General features: G+C 34.8%; 1 protein-coding gene across 1 annotated transcript; it reads right to left on the bottom strand.

Moving 5' to 3' along the window:
• Positions 1-7,021: 7,021 nt before the first annotated feature.
• On the bottom strand, positions 7,022-12,439 carry LOC111367678 (probable methyltransferase PMT26). The gene is made up of 9 exons (XM_022988670.1): positions 12,166-12,439; positions 10,398-11,482; positions 10,154-10,303; positions 9,351-9,621; positions 9,043-9,153; positions 8,784-8,958; positions 8,340-8,612; positions 7,676-7,870; positions 7,022-7,592 (listed from the first exon to the last, which is right to left on the bottom strand). The coding sequence occupies exons 2-9, from the start codon at positions 11,430-11,432 to the stop codon at positions 7,364-7,366; spliced, it is 2,439 nt and encodes an 812-aa protein (XP_022844438.1). The 5' UTR covers positions 11,433-11,482; positions 12,166-12,439; the 3' UTR covers positions 7,022-7,363.
• Positions 12,440-17,740: the final 5,301 nt, after the last annotated feature.

Raw genomic sequence — 17,740 nt, 5'->3', positions numbered from 1 at the left:
TTTAAAAAAATTATTCAACAAGTTTAAAAGAAACTTAGTTTTAGAAACAATTTTTTACATTTTAAAATCCTTATGAAACAGACCCTAAAGTGGACTTCAAAGAAAAGAAATAAAGGTGAAGCTTCACAAGGGGTGTCCACTCATGTTAATACAAATGTATGGATCAAAAAAGGTTGAAATATAAATGTAACAAGGGACCCAAAATACTAGGCGACAAATTATATAATTGAAATGTCATATGAATTCTTGATAAGGAAAGATTTGCAAAACAAGAAAAAGAACCCTACTTGCCTCGGGGCCTCCCTCGTGGATATTTACAATTTGTTCACATAAATCCTGTTGCTAGACAAACAGCTTGACGTACGACCAGTTGTTTTCTACGTCAAAATCCTCACTCTCAGGAATTTAATTTGGAGGGGCCATGTCAAAAATTTTAATGTGCTTGTGTGTCTGTGAGTGCTTTCTTTTTTCTTTTTTTTTCTTTTTTTTTTTTTGCCTTTAATTTTTTGGTTATTTATAGGGTTGGGCAAATCTCCCGAACCGAACCCGACGATTCTTGTTAAATTAAATACCCGAACATGTATCTGAATTGAGAACCGATGGGTACGGTTCGGTTCTTGATTCTAGACCAAGAACTGAAGAACCGAATAAGAATCGAATCTTTCTAATTTTTTTTATATTGAGTAAATCAAATTATTTTAATTTTAATTTTTTCTAAACAAATTAACAATTTCTAAATCCAAACTTTTGGTCAAATTACCCATTTTATTGTTTCATTTCTTAGCCCAACAAGATCCAATCTACTAAATAACACTAAACACCTACACTAAAGTGTATAACGTTGTCTCGACTCTCGCAATCTCGCTAATATTTCAAAACCTATACAATCGTTGGCCGACATTGTGACCTCCAATCGAAGCTGTGACATCCACCGATCGAAACTTTGATTATAGCGATTATTTGAACAAGGTAGTCTACTAATCTCTGGCATTCCAAAACCATTGAATGTATCATTAGTTGTATTTATATAATGATGTTATAAATGTTAAAAAATTTAATTATAGTATAGAACTGAACCGAACCGAATCAAACTAAACCGAACCCGAACGGTTCCATAATTATATTTGGATCCGATGGTTCCATTTGCTAGATACCCGAAAATTTTGGTCCGGTTCGATTCTCTTTAGAACCGACCCGCGCCCACCTCTAGTTATTTATATGTTGTTCTTTAATAATTAAAAAAGATGGCAAAATAAACATTTTACTTTTATGGTAAAAGTTGTATATAATACGAACCAGGTTCTACCCTGAATGATTAGTAAAGAAGAAAAAAAACATTCAACTAATTTCGCGGAATAGATTCGATTTGTGAACAAACCAAGCTTACTTTTAACTTTAAACTGAATATCAAACATCAATTAAAGAGATGCTTGAACCCACAATTTTTTCTATCACTTTGGCTGCGACTTTCTAACACCCACAAAGGACACAACATGTTGATTAATTGCAGCCAAAAAGAAGGAGAATTATGAGGAGAAATTGGTTAAACTCAAGCCAAATGGAGAAAATCAACACCAAAGACAGCTGCCTCTGTTTGTCACTCTTTGCCAATTAATCTACACCACAGGTGATGCATAGCGAATTATGTAGTTTTATATAGGAAAAAATACATAACTAAGAAGTTAAGTATCACTCATTTCAAAATTAAGAACAAACGTATTAAATTTCAAAAATCGGATATTTATTAAAATTAATTAATTAATTAATTTTATATTTTATTAATCAAATATATTAAGGTCACGGATTTATGAGATGTGGTCATACATTGACGATTTAGTTAGTCACATATTATTTTCGCTCACAAATCAAAAATTTATAAGCCATAATTTATTTATCGGTCACCAATCATAAATGTTATAAGTCACAACTTATTATACAGTCATAAATTAACAATTTTTTAGGTCAATTTATCTTTTTTTCATTAATCATATATTGTTTATTGGTGACAAATTAACCAATTTAATGGTCATAGTTAACCAAATAATTTGTGACTACCACTAACACTTGCAACCACCATCTCACCGATACCTCTAGCACCACCACTACCACCGTCGTCATCAAAACCACCACCACCTCAAACAAACTAACCTATCATAGAAAACACCACTACATCGCCACCCATGACCAAGACACAACACAAAAATGCAAAAACTAACCAAAATAATGTCATCGCACAACCAGGCTTTGACTTTGCAGCAACCGTAATGCCACGCCACTACCATCACCAACTCACCAGACTACCAATAGCACCACCACCTCGCTGTCATAGCCAACATCGCGGCCATCACCAACCAAATACTAAACACCAAAAATCAGAGAAAAGATAGTAGCTGGGAATTTGATGTACCACCAAACCGTTGTCAAACACCATCGCCGGTAGAGCTACCCACCCCCTTGCATCAATCTATTAGCAGCATCGCACACCGTCAGAGCCACCACCACCATGCTGCCAACACCACCACACCGCCAACACCACCACACCCTTACACAGCACTGCAACTACACATCACAACTGCTCCCATAGCCCACAATGCCAGACCCGCACAATACCCCCGCACCACACAGTCCACAGCACCACATGACCACAACGCAGTAGTGGTGACGGTGAGAAGTGAAAAGTGAGAGGAGATGGAGAGAAAAAGGGCTATGGAAATATTTAGGGTTTGGAAGTATGGTAAAAATATATTAATTAAATAATTAATTAAAAATATATTTTATTAATTAAATATATTAAAGTCACAATTCTATACTAATTGGTCACAAATTATTGAATTAATTAATTACAAATTATTTCTCAATCACGAAAATTTTTTTATAGGTCATAAATTATTTCCCAATCACATAAAAAAAGTATAGGTCGCATCTTATTCATCAATTAGAAATCAAAAAATTTATAGATCACAATTTACTTATCGGTCATATAATCAAAAATTTATTGATCAAAATTTATTTATCGATCACAAATTTCATAAGTCATAATTTATTTTACGATCACAAATTATCAAATTAATTTATCACAAGCTATTTCTCGATCACAACTTAATAAATTGTGAGTTACGATCACATTTTTTAGGTCAGATATTATTTTTTGATCATAAATTAATTAATTTATTAATCACAATCACTCAAGTCCAACCGCACCGCCACTTTCATCACTGACGCCAATAGAACGCCACCTCGTCACTTGAAAACCACCTCCTGAAACCACCATTTTCGTCGACACCAAAACCACCACAACCACTGATATCTCCTGTTAGATTGTCACCACACAACATGAAACAACCGCCAGAACTTAAAGGATGTCAATTTGGCTCGTCGATTCGGACGGCCTGTGACCAGCCTAAGCCATGAGTCCCATTTTCGAATGTCAGCTCGAGCTCGTGTGGCTCATTGAGCTACTCAATCGATCCGTAACGAGTCAAGCCTAACAAATAAATAAATAAATAAAATCTACAAAACTTAAAAAACAGAATAAAAATAAAAATGGAAGGCATGTGTTAAGGCAGAAATAGCTGCCTCTTAAGGCAACTAAGAAATAAAAAGAAAAAAAGAAAAACAAATGTGAGCCAAAGTTGTTGGGTAATTGTTTCAAAAGTCAAAAGATAGAGGACTTCTATTATAAATAATAAAAGGCAATGATTGTATGGAATCCTTCTAATTCAAGTTGAAAACTAAATCTTTGCAGTACTTGATCTCTAATTTACAGTCGATTTTTTAGTCTTGCACATGAATGAGTCATTGTTTGAGCTGAAATGAGTCATTGTTTGAGTTCCAATTAAGCTCTTATACTTGATTATTGATCCTATAAATAGTAGATATATTTTATTATTTTGGGTGTGACCTAAGAGTTGATTTGAGAGAAAAATATTGTGAGTCTGTCATCTTGAAACTTTTCGTATAGAGGTAGAAAAGTAGATGTGGTAAAACTCAAGTTTATACTTGGGGATTAGGTTGGTGAGTAAAGTTCTATATGGTTGTAACGATTTTCATATAGTGAAAAGTTTTGACAATCTGTTTAGTTTGTTAGTTATATTTTTTATTTTCGTGTTTATTAATATTCTTTTGAGCAACAAAAGATCCTGCGGGTGAATATAAATAAAAGGAATTGACGTAAAATTCCCAACAAGAGTACTCGGTTCGTTAAGGCCAGAGCTGAAAATTCGAGTCAAGTCTAGATTTTTTTGCCAAGCAAAAGCTCGACTCGACTAGCGCTAATAGGTGTGTTTTTGCAAACTTATTAAATACTTTACACATGCTAATTATTGATTAAATTGAATGAATTTCTATTCAAAATTGTGTAATTATGACCTTTGTAGGTAAAAATCATCCAAAGAAATCAAACAATGCAAAAGAAAGTGAAAAAGGATCAAAAGCGTACAAAATTGTGGAGTTGAGGACCAAATTGCATAAGTGAAAAAGTTCAAGGAATATTGAATTAATAATATGCATAAAAATGCTTGAACTACTATTAAAAATGTTGACATTTTGAGTTGTAACTTTCGATGAAAATGTAATTTGAAATAGTATTTGACGAAGAATGTGTGATTAAAAAATAAGCAATATTTTTGAATTTGCGTGTAATATTATTTTGTTAGCAAATATGTGGTTAAAGATAAGAGAGAAAAATATATTTTGAAAAATAATGAGTGTCAAACGAGGGCTTAATGTGTATTGACATTCTTTTCATTAATTATGTTTAATATGTTTCCACTATTCTTTAAAACCATATCTTGATATTTATTTTCATTTCAAAACTTCCCTATCTCGATATATTCTCAAATGAAAAGGAAAGCTATAAATTTATAAGCATCTTCCTTCACAGAGTCGCTATCTCCTAACCTGGCTTCGTTCCAAAATCGATTGGGGGTGCAAACATAATGTTATGATTAAGATGGACAACCTGAACTTTCGTTGTTATTAAGAGTTCCTACATTAAAAGAAGATATTTATAATATGTGGCTAAGCTTTAAAAGCAAATTAAACTTTATTTCTAATCATGTTTGCCTAAATTACCTTTTTCTTACCTTATAAATAATTTTTCCTTTTTACTTATTTTCTGCTTCAACTTAAAACATATTATTTATGAGAACATTTTATGCATAATCAAACATGCTGTTTTGTTTAACATTGAAATGCATGATTAAAATAATTTTGTTAAATGCCTAATAAATGTAGAAGAAATTGTAAATCTAAATTTAGCACATAAAGCCAATTTAAAAATGGAACCATTGGTTCCATATTCAATTATAGAATTTGTTGTGCATGTGGCTCATATAGAGTGGAACACGGATTTTCTGGATCGGCTCCGCTTCGGCATCGGTCTTGCGCGAGTTTAATTCGCTGTTTGATTGTTAGGGAACTGAATGGGTTAGAAGTGTGGGGGCAATGCCCCCACGGCACGGTACATAAAGGTTTTCTTGTACAGGCCTTAAAGTTTTAAATGAGCTCGTGCTAGGGTTAGTATAAATAATAATTTTGTAACTCTATTTTTCATATTGAATAAAATTATCTCCGCTTTGTTCTCATGGATGTAGGCACACTGCCGAACCATGTAAATACTTGTGTTGATTTTTCTCTTTCATCTTTTTATTATTGCGCAAAAAATCTAATATAATTGAACCAAAATCAAACCAATTGTTTCCAGTCTAGTTCTTTACATTGAAAAATTATAATAATAAAGTATAAAACCACTTGTTAAATTGAAAATAAACAAAAATATAGTATGAAATCACTTTCATCCTTGTAATCTAACAATACTAAATAAATCAATTAAACCAAACTATGAGTGGACTAATTTAATTGGTATTTATAATTTGAAAATTTGGTTAAAGAATTAGAATCAAATCAAACCAAATTCGGTTGTTCAATTTCATTATTATATATGAAACAAATGGTTCATTACAAAAAAAATACATTGGTTCTTTATTGATTTTGAATCTCTTGCAGCCAAAATCAGAACAAACCACCCTCACCCCTACTTTTCTTGAAGTTTATAACAATATAATCATTTCTTTAAAAAATTACACAAAGATCTCTTAGTTCAAGTTTTGAATAACACATACCTCACTTATATTTTCTAACAATATAAGAGACATTCAATCTCTTTTCAAAAATTTCTAAATCTCTTTCGCCTGAAGTTTTGAATAACGCTGACTTTCCTTGGCTACTTTTCTTTCACATGCAGTGACAATGCATAAAATATCCTTAGGAACTTTTTTCCATAGTGTGGCTCTTTAACAATATGTAATAAATATAATACTATTCTAATACTTCCAACTAAATCAACAACAAATTGTTGTTTAGATACTAATTCTTCAAAAATAACTCAATATGTAATTGATTGGAATAATTGTATAGGGGAAAACAAGATGTAAGGATTCTAGTTGTGATTTCGTTCTTGTTTGATTTTAATTTTTTTAAAAGTGATTTTGTGAAAAATAAAAGAGAGCACTGTTCGAAAAAAAAAAAAAAAAGGAAAAAGCTTATGGGTGCTCATGAATTTTTTATTATTATTTATTTTTATTTTTAAGAAGAATGTAATCAAAGTAAGTTTGTGGAAAAATAATTTTCAAAAAAAGTGATTAGAAAAGGTCGAAGCTTGCATACTTAGAAATTTGAAGGTTATAACCAAAATGCTTTTTAATATGATTAATTTTTTCAAATATTCGTAAGTTTGCAAATTGTTAATTCCTTCAAAATGTCAAGACTCCCATGAAGAGTGAAGAGGATTCCAATCTTGAGATCTTGTTGTTCACCATCTCATTGTTCTTATTACCATTGCAACCTGGTTTTGTTTAGGTAACCATTGTCAATACAGAGAAAATAGTAATAAAAATTGTCTTGAATTAGATCTTAGACCACCTTAATCTCCGCCACAGTCATGGTGGTAGGAGAATGTGTTGCTGGAAGATGATGAAGATTTCTAATGGCTATGGTCACAATGAACTCAATACACATCGTGTTGGCAGAACTTCGAAGTTCTATTTACTAATCTTCAAATATATTTCACAATTTTGATTTCCATAAAACCGTTTTCTGCTGTTTTTGAAACAATGGACAAACTTTTGGACGACCACTGGTAACATAAGAATACAAAGTAAGAACCTTAACCCAACACCTAAGAAAATAAATCTCGACTTAACACTAAATATATCAAGACATGATGATACCTGATACCCTGAAGATGAATGAAGTCCTGTGCTTCGAACTTCGTACTTGCATCAGTACCCAAAAAAAAAAAAAAGATTGGTGCCTAATTTGTGGCACGCAAGACTTAAGAATTGACCTATCTAGTTGTAATACTTTAAGCAATGGCGAAGGAAATTGTCTCCATCTCTTTAGGGCGCCACATGGTTTTCTCGGCACACAGCATTCCTTCCTTGTTCTTGGAGAAGGTCATGCGAATGTCCCAGTGCATGGACTTGAGAAGGTTCTCAAGTTCATTAATGATCTCAACAGTGTCTCGGACGATAAGCTTTCCTTCGGGCCTCAAAATTCGATCGGCCTCCGCCACCAGAGCCATAAAATTACACCTGAGTCCCAGAATCCAGAATAATTAGAACAAAGCATATACATTTAAGCATCAAATCAAGTTAATTGAGTCTGAGGTACACACTTGTTTTTAATCTTCGAAAAGATATGGTCTGCATGGAGAAGATCATAGGATCGTGGGTAAGTACTGAACGATTCACACCAGTCATGATATATTCCAAATAGACCTCGTTCATAAATAATCGGTAGAGTATCAGGAGCATCTATGGAGACAACATTCATAACCCACAATTTCATATCTTTAAGAGCAGCAGCAAATCTGCAAAAGCAGCCATCACTCAGGACAAGCCAAATGGTAACCAAAATATGCTATTTAATTACATAATAATGGTATCAATATGAAGAGGTTGATGTTGCAGCATAAGAAATGATGAGATAAATATATTAACCATTAAGTACACCACATTCCCACTCAATAAATAGAAAAAACGAAGACGATCTTGACGAATTCACATGTTTCAAAAAGAAACTTTATGTTAACAGACTTTTCGATTTAGTATTCATAGTTCATCATGAAATTTAATCTTCGAAGAAATCTGCACTAGCCTTTTAATGAAAAATGATGCAGGATTTTGTAGCACCAGATCAGAATTTAAAGTAACATTGGTGGTTGTGTTAAAATCTGGGACAAAAACTGCAGTTTGTACCAACGAAAATAAATTTGATTGGGCAATGAAATGTAATTGAAATTTTTATACGTATGAAGATCCAGAGTTTGTTATTTTTACCCTCCATAGACAGCTCGCATGTCCATGACATTCCTCACATTAGACCAGTCTATTCCCAATCCATTTTGATATGACTTGCTCACAACATGCTTCCAGTGTTCATAATCTGCAGCAAAATCTTCTGGAGCAGGTTTCCCATAAACTCCTACCTGGGAACTAGACAACCAGTAAGGAGTTTGCCCCAACCTAGCAGGCCACTGTTTAGGCCATTGAGCCCCACGTTCAGATGAGTCAACAGGCAGTTTGTGCAGGCATGCTTGTAAAAGCACATTCCTATGCACGAGGTATAGAAAACATTAAAGCAACGATAAAACCAAAATCCTATTCTACATACCCTGCATGCATGCAGCCCTTATTTTCAGTATCCCAGCAACAGAGCCTTGCAATAAAACCCTCCAAGAAGAATCTAAAAGGAAGTCTTATCTCAGAGAAAAGAAAGCATACCAGGCAGAATTTGGATCATCAGAGTCTTTACACAGTGGAGGATCATTTTGTGATCTTTGCTCATAGCACTCGTTTGAAGTAGGTTTGCGATATATAGCTATTCCTACTCCATTCACTCTGTCCTTGGTAATGGACACAACTTCCCAACACATTGCCTTTGTTAGTTTCTTCATGGCTGCAAATAATTCCCAATAAGCACAACTCGTTAGGGTCCATGATTTTTTGTTAGCTTCAAATATAACCAGATTCTATGATGTACCTTCCCAAATCTCAACATCTTCAGCAAGTTTCTGGTAGATGGGAGTTGCAGACCAAACAAAGTAACCCCCAGGACGGAGCAAACGATTCAGCTCCAAGAGAAGTTTACCTCCTGCACATTGTTAAATCTCACTGGTTATAATCACATTCACAGAAGGATAACAGTGAAAAGTTGAAAAATAAAGTACACAACCATTGGAAATTCAGATAACTTTCTCCATCACAATAGGAGTGCTAAGGTTTCAAGTTTAAATATTGTTACTGTTCAACTTCCTTCTAGAACAAAGTAACTGTCTGGAAGTGAAGTACCTTCAATGTGCCAAGGCACCCTACAACGTGCACAGTGGACTATATCGAAAACTCTTCCAGGGTATGGAAGTCTCTTTGTACCCATAACGGCAGATATACCGGGAATTCCTCTTTCAAGTGCAAATTGGACCTGAGCTTCATGTTCATCTTTTGGAGCCAAAGACATGGTTAGCACATCCCTGTCAAAGAGGAAGCCTCCAAAGCTAGCAACACCACATCCGACATCCAGCACAACACGTGATCGTTTTCCCCAGGCTATTTCAGGCACAGACTGCACAACAATCATTTCATATCAGCAAAAGCAATTAAAAGAATCTAATGATTCTATAAAGCACTAGTAACCGATGTCTTTCATGGCACATTAAGAACATTTTTCAAACTAGCATTGAACTCCAAAAAATATTCAATTGAAATCCAAATTAGATTTGCAGCACTTCAACAATGTTGATAAGGTTATGATTTAATTCAGAAGAAATATTAGAAGCTAGTAAGAATTCATTTTATTGCAGTAAAAATTCACACGTTGCAAAGCATGAAGAGTTATTCAGAAACAAACAGGCAGTAATTGTTAGAAAATTAGCAATCCAAGCAGACAATGAAACAAAATCTATCAACCTTCGGGTAAATAAACAAAATTGCATGTGAAGTTTGCATCCAGTACAAAATGTGCTGTTTTCCATGTTAGAATGTCCATTGGACCATTTCCCATGTGAATTTGCAGTAGGGAACACGTGCATAAACGAGGCAGATGTTAGAATACTTGTGCCAGTGTTCAACGTGTTAATGTGACTGCAACATCTTACCTGCTGTATGAAATCAATATAACGAAGAGCGCCATGCTTAAACTGAGTTCCACCGCCAGGGAACGTAAGGTATTCACCACTAACTTTAACCCAATTTTGGTGTCCTTTAACTTCTGCAAGCTTGGTATGGGGAACATTATGATACCATATCTGCAAGAACAAATTTAAAAATAAAAAATCATGTGAGTAAGAAGAAAAGGGAAAACTGAAGCTACAAAAAAAAATATTTACTGAAGTACAATACCTTTTCCCGACTTCTAGGCCATTCAATTGGGCGTTTGTATCCTTCGGGAACTGGAACAAGGCACGTGGGAGGATTTTCAGGACAGTGCCTCTCCCTATGTTCATAATGCTTAGTTGATGGAAGCTTCCTGATTGCTTTCATATTATCTAGGCAAGGAATGTAATCAGTCCCAGCAGTGGTTTTGCAAATTTTCCAACTGTACCCACTTTCTTTCTCTAACTGGGAGGATTCTTGGGCTGCTTTCTCATTCTTTGACTCTGCTGCCTGAGTTGAAAAGGCTCCATTTTGAGTGGTGGTTTCCTTCAAAATTTCTGATTGAGCACCAGAAGGAAAGACTTCACTGGACTTATCCTTTTTCTCACCAGAAACTTGATCCGACTCCTTATCCTTCTTCTCATCTAACTGATCCTCTCCCTTATCCCCATCCTTCACATTGCCAGAACTTTGTTCTGATTTCTTCTCATTATCATCAGAATTATTTTCATTGGTCTCTCCAGTTTCAGAGTCTTTATTCTCATTCTGAAATTCCCTATTGTCCTCATTTTCCTCTCCATTCTTTTCTTCTTCATCTTCTTTCTTTTCTTCTATGTATTCTTTCTTTTCATCCTTGGAATTCTCTTCAGGATTTTCCTCTGTGGTTTTTTCAGTCACTTCAGAGTTATCCTTTTTCTCCTCCTGAATTGAACTTGCATTACTGTCTCCTTTGGTAGCATCCTCAGGCAAGTCACCAGGGTTATCCTCAAATTGCTTTGTCTTGCCATCATCACTGGAACTACCATCATCACTTGCATTGCGACGACTCTCGTTGCTTGTAGCATTATTGTCATTATCTTCATTGCTCTCACTCACGTGTGTCCTCACCTCATTCTTTTTCTCCCGAGAAACATCCGAGTTCTGAACGGGAACCACAGACGATGATGTCATCATCCATACCCCAACTAAGCAAAGGGCTACAAAAACCACTATCGTAATAGTTGAGCAATAGCCTGATGATGATTTCCTACCATCAACTCTAGAGTACTTTCCTAAAGCCATGCTCTAAATTGTAATCTTGAATTAATCCTTCAGTCTTTTTATTATTACACCTGAAAAGTAAGCATGTTATAGGATAAATTCTCTTCAATTAATATCAAGAATGTAGTATTGAGCTCATACAGATGGATAAATAGATAGATATGGTACGAGCACCAAATTATCTTGTAGTAGGACATCAAACAGTATTACTACCTAATTAATGAGTCAAAGATACATCTTTCCTACTCAGCAAGTGTGATCTCATAAAAGAAAGAAACTGTTTTAGAAATCGACATTGCCCCCAAATTTTGTACACAGATAGGCATTAACTAATCAGTAGAAGATCATCAATAGATCAGTGGAAAAAAATAAGAGCTAGATAAAAATAATACCAGAATATTAACCCCCCCCCCCCCCCCTTCTCTTTTTTTAAATATTAACCCCCCCCCCCCCACTTTTTTCTTGAATAGGGTTGCATCTAGTTAAAATTTCACTATTTAAAAGAGTCCCTCAAGTAAAATATTACCAATCGTAGTAAAAGGAAAACCGTCTTCAATAGCCCAGACCAAAACTGAATCCCCACTTCAAAAAGCATCATCATCAAGAAACCAACCCCATAAACATAAATCAAGAACAAGAACTGGATCGAGTCATAACAAAACACAATCATAGGCGAACAGATAATTAAAGATTGCACACACTACGCATCAAAATGCATCAAGAAACCAGCTTTGGCAGCTGTGTTTTCAAGTACCTTTTCGTTATTCTGAACTCAGATCTGATAAAAGTACATCAGCTTCACTCATTTTCTCATTGTGTGCAGTGGGTAACTTTCAGTTAAGAAAGAAGTGTATTGATGATAAGTAGATAGAATGTATATATACACGAGAGCAGGATCAAGAAGAAGTGTGAATGGCTTGAACTTGTGTAGGACTTTTTTCTGAATTATTAGTTTTATGTTAATCCTGGATTTACTCCGGTTAATTATGGTTTTGGAGGAGAAGAGCTGACCACGAGAGTGCCGTGAAATTCTGTTGAACAGTCCGCGAGTGTGTGTGTGCACCGACTTTCGATAGCCAGTACGGAGAAATTAATTAAAAGGCCCACATTTTACATTAGGCCCCTGTTTGGTACTCATTTTTGGAGCCAAAAATACATTTTTTCCGTCACATCAGCACACAATTTTTGACTTCTACACTCTAATGGGGGACCCGCGATATGATGTTTAAAATGCATTTTCATCTAAAAAATGTGCACCAAACGGACTCTAGATTCTTCCTGCCCCCGATTAGGGTTAATAATACAAAACGTCCGCTTTTCAATATCCCTGTGTAAAACTTCGTCACTTTTCATTTTTTTACATTTTCACTCCTATTTACAACTTTCATCGTTCAAAAGGTTATTTTTATCCATTTTTCAATAAAATAACAATTTTATCCTCCTATTCAAATAAAATAAAAATGAAATGATAAAGTACTATTTGCAACAATAGTTCCAAAATTTCAAAAAAATACAAATTAATCATAAATCTATAAAATAAAATAATCATTCATCTTCTTCCTGTTTTTCTCTCAGCTACTCGAATCAGTGCTCCCCTTTTGGCCAACCCAACTTCAACGCCGTCTATTAATTTTTATCCTTCTCTTACGACAACCCCCTTTTCCTCTCTTTCCCAAAAATTAACACACACGACTCTTCTTTGTGTGTTTATATATATGCTGACTGAACAACCTCAAAGTAAATTAAGCTCTATTGTAATTAAATAACAAAAACCATGTGGTGTGCTGTTGCAGGCACCCAAAAATACTGAAGTCTATGCTTTCAAAAAAATGTATGTAATAGTGGAAGTGCGGATCGTTCTCACGAAGAGTGATTAGTCTAATTTTGTGTAATGTTAACACTGACGGAGGGTTTCGTTCGTTATGAAATCAATTCTAACTAAAAACAATGCAATTTAATAAATTGGATTAAATCAATAAAACGAACCTTGCTCTAAGTCAATATCCACCATAGGAATTTCAAACTGATCATGGATCTATGAATGATTATCAATTCATATTTTTGCATTTATCACTGGAATTTATTTTTCCTATTTCTCCTTAATTGTAATTAACCAAAAAACAAGCGATCCAATCAATCTTTATTATCAAACAACCCCGAGACAAGCACTTTAAGATTTAATTCAATAATAGCATTGGAGAGAAATCGATGAAACTAAATAATGCAATCACAAGCGATTATGTTTAATCTAGTCAAATATCCTTTCTAGAATTTAATGATCTCTAAAGCAGCGATTAATCAAATTCTAGTTGCTTCATAATGTCAAGATAACAAACAATTACGTATTTATTCTTTAAACAAGTAATAGATTGTGATACATGAATATCTAATAGGTCTCTTCGAATTCAAATATAACAACTATGAAATCATGCATAGAAGAATATTCAATGCATAATATATGAATGAAAACAATGAAATTTAATTAGATCTCACAGTTTGAATCGTTCTTAGGTTTCAAATCATTCGATCAAGAGATGAAATTTAGCAATACATCAATAATCCTTAAGTAAAAAGAGAGAAAAGTTCATGGTGTCTGTTCTTTGCCTCCAAGATATGTAGAATATAAGATTTTTAGGTAAAAAGGAGGTTTCCTTCTTTCTGGCATCTTTAGGTATATATATGATGTCAAAAAATATTGTTTCTATGTAAAATTTCATCAGAATATGGAAACTGGCCCGTCACAAAAATTTTGGCCGCGCTCGCGCGCCATATATTTCATTGTGCGCCCACCATTTTGTTATTTTATTCTCGGTATGCAAAAATAATGTCTCATGTGCACGCCACTTTAAGCCCTTAAGCGCACGTAGTGTAAAATAATTTCAATTGTTGCACTTTGATCCCTGAACTTTCATCTTCTCTTTTCTTGGCTTCTTTTTCTTGTTTTCCTTCTTCAAACACTTTGAATCTTTCATCAATTGGCTTTCAAATTTTTCACTCATTCATTTCGCCTTCCGGTTCAAATTTTGGATAATTGCATTTTAGTCCTTCAACTTTTGATTTCTTTCACTTTAATCATTTTTTTTTGCTCTTTTCTTCTAATTAATGCCATCATCATCCATTTGCAATCTAAATCAAAATATAAGGATACTCAGTACATTTAGGCGTTAAATAATCACAAAAGCATAAGGTAAAGGAATGAAAAATACGACATTTTACATTCCTATCACCCTGTGTTAGGATCTTCCTCTAGCTGCTTAAGGTGATTTTCGGGCTCAGTTAACCATTAAATATCGAATTCAACACCAAAATCGAGATGACCGACCGTTAGCGCCATTGTCTTCCTATGGTTGCTATTGCTCTTCTGCTTGTTGATTTTTCCACACATTTAGGATGGATACCACACAGGTAAGAGTCATAAAGCCTCAAGTAATTGGTAGGGAAGATTAATTAAGAGGATGCATGAAGGAGAAGAAGAAGAAGATGACTGCCTCTAACTCTCGGATCTCTCACGCACGGCACAAAGGAGAAGGAGAGAATTACCAATATATATATTAGTCCAATGACCACTTAAGGTAAGTCACAATATGGTAAGTAGGCTCGACTAGGGTTAAGTCCCAATAGCACACCAACAAGCCACAAAGATTATTAGCCATCCAATAGGTAAAGCAACGTTAGGTCGGTTCATCCATTATTCGGTGTTGATTTATCGTTCAGTCATTCATGTCGACTGATAAAATTGGTTTTCATCATCGCCCGGGAGGTCGTTTGACAACATGATGTCTAACAACTTTCACCTTAGTGTCAAAGGACCTGCAAAGAAAAACGTTTTCCATTAGTGACACCTCTAACAGAAAATCAATAAAATTGAAATCATTTACCTGTACCGATATTTAGAAGCTCCTTGCAACTTATAAACTTTACTAGTGGCAGCATTTTCGTGCCCATATCTGAAGGATTATATCGTGTGTGAATTTTTTCAAGTCTTACTACTTCTTGTGATATTATATCCCTAATGAAGTGTAACCTAACATCGATATGTTTAGTGCGTTCGTGAAAAACAGGATTCTTACACATATGTATGGATGACTGACTATCAGAATACAAAACCACATACTCATTCAAGACACTCGGTTCATGAAATAGACCTCTAAGCTATAGAACCTCTTTAATTGCTTCAGTAGTAGCAATATATTCTGACTCTGTAGTGGATAGTACAACTATGTGTTGTAACTGTGATTTCCAACTAACACACGAATTTGATAAAGTGAATACGTAAGAGGAAGTTGATTTCCTACCATCCCTATCTCCTGCATAGTCAGCATCTACAAAACCTTTTAATTTTACGTCTTCCTTATTAGCACTAAATTTTAGACCTCCGTCACTTGTACCCTTCAAATATCTTAAAAGCTACTTTAATGCTTTCCAATGTTCAGGACCTGGATTAGACATGTACCTACTGAGAGTACTAACAGCGAATCCTAAGTCCGGTCTAGTACAAACCATCAAATACATTATGGAACCAATCACATTTGAGTATGGAATTTTACTCATGTATTCCACTTCACATTCATTGCAGGGAGCTTGTTCTTTAGATAGAACAAAATGATTTGCAAGAGGTAACGTGACAGGTTTGCAGTCACTCATATTAAACCTTTTTCAACACCTTTGATATGTATGGAGACTGATGCAAGAATACGATGGAATTTGACCTATTTCTTTCTATTTCCATCCCTAGAATCCTTTTAGCCTTTCCTAGGTCTTTCATGTCAAATTCTCCACTAAAATCTGCTTTTATATTGTTTATCCACTTAGGAGATGATCCAACTAAAAGCATGTCGTCCACATAGAGCAACAAGAACAAATAATTGTTATCAGTCTCGTTGTGTTGAAAGTATAGGCAGTGATCAAATTTACTTCTTTGAAATTCTATAGTGAGTACAAAGGAATCAAATCTCTTGTACCACTGTCTAGGTGATTGCTTTAGACCGTATACGGATCTCTTCAAAAAACACACATAATCAGGTTTTAACTTGTCTTTAAAACCTTTTGGTTGATTCATAAAGATTTGTTCATCATGCTCTCCATGTAAAAAAATGGTTTTTACATCGAGTTGTTCAAGTTCCCAGTCAAAGAGCACAACCAATGCGAGCATGACCCCAATAGTAGTGTACTTGACAACTGGTGAGAAAATCTCGTTATAATCAACACCTTCTTTCCGTGTGTAACCCTTTGCTACTAACCTGGCCTTAAATCTTAAAGGTTCTGTACTACTAGTACCTTCCTTAAACTTAAAGACCCACTTGCAATCAACGATTAATTTATTCTTAGGTCTCGGTACTAACTCCCAAGTTTGATTTTTTTCTAGAGAACTCCTCTCTTCTTTCATAGCCTTAAGCCACTCCTTAGTTTGACCACTATTCATAGCCTCTTCAAAAGTTTTCGGCTCCCTATCAACTAGTTCTTCGTAACTAGCGTATGTAAAATCCAATTCAGATTCATACCCGAACCTTCTAGGTTCTCTCGTTTGTCTTCTCTCTCTATCCCTAACTAAATTATAGTTAGCTAATGGATTTTCTTCCTCAAGATGCTCTTCTATCACTACTTCATTTTCCTCTTCAGGTTCTTGGACCTGAATCTCCACCTCACTCGAAGTACTAGGTACTGATGTGTTAAATTTTTCTAACTCCACCTTAAACCGATTTCTTTCTTCACTTGATTCAGTTTCACTTACAGGTTCGATTTCGTTCTTTAGACAAGGCATCTCACTCTCATTAAATGTGATATCCCTACTCACGATGATCTTAACTCCTTTTTGGCTTCTATCCATAGCCTATAGCCTTTAACCCCTTCGGGATATCCTAGAAAGACACACTTCCTGGCTCTAGGTTCTAACTTTCCCTCACTTTGATGAGAGAAGGCAGCACAGCCAAACGCTTTAAACATTGAGTAGTCACCCAATTTTTCAGACCATTTCTCATGTGGAGAATCACCATTTAATGCAGCCGATGGAGTCAAATTTATCAGATAACAGGCAGTTACAACGGCTTCACCCCAAAATGACTTAGGAACCCCAGAACTTAACATCATGCAGCGCACTTTGTCTAGTATGGTCCTATTCATTCTTTCTGCTACCCCGTTTTGTTGGGAAGTATAAGGAACCGTTTTGTGCCTTGTTATTCCACTTTCTTTACACATCCTATCGACTTCAGCATTACAGAATTTTAGGCCGTTATCTGTCCTTAAAAATTTGATCCTCTTGCTAGTTTGGTTTTCCATTTGTTTCTTCCAGTTGTTAAAGTTATGGAAGGTTTCAGTTTTGTCTTTCAATA

The sequence above is a fragment of the Olea europaea genome, chromosome 18 (assembly GCF_002742605.1).
Source record: "Olea europaea var. sylvestris chromosome 18, O_europaea_v1, whole genome shotgun sequence".
In the NCBI taxonomy this organism is placed as follows: Eukaryota; Viridiplantae; Streptophyta; class Magnoliopsida; order Lamiales; family Oleaceae; genus Olea; species Olea europaea.
The sequence above is the reverse complement of the archived record's forward strand: the minus strand, read 5'-3'. Positions and strand labels throughout refer to the sequence as shown.

Excerpts from the sequence above, each read along its gene's own strand:
- LOC111367678 (XM_022988670.1), bottom strand. The coding sequence starts at position 11,432 with ATGGCTTTAGGAAAGTACTCTAGAGTTGATGGTAGGAAATCATCATCA. Across the intron at positions 9,622-10,153 it reads ATATTGATTTCATACAGCAG|TCTGTGCCTGAAATAGCCTG; the intron begins GTAAGATGTTGC and ends ATTGTTGTGCAG. Across the intron at positions 9,154-9,350 it reads GGTGCCTTGGCACATTGAAG|GAGGTAAACTTCTCTTGGAG; the intron begins GTACTTCACTTC and ends AACAATGTGCAG.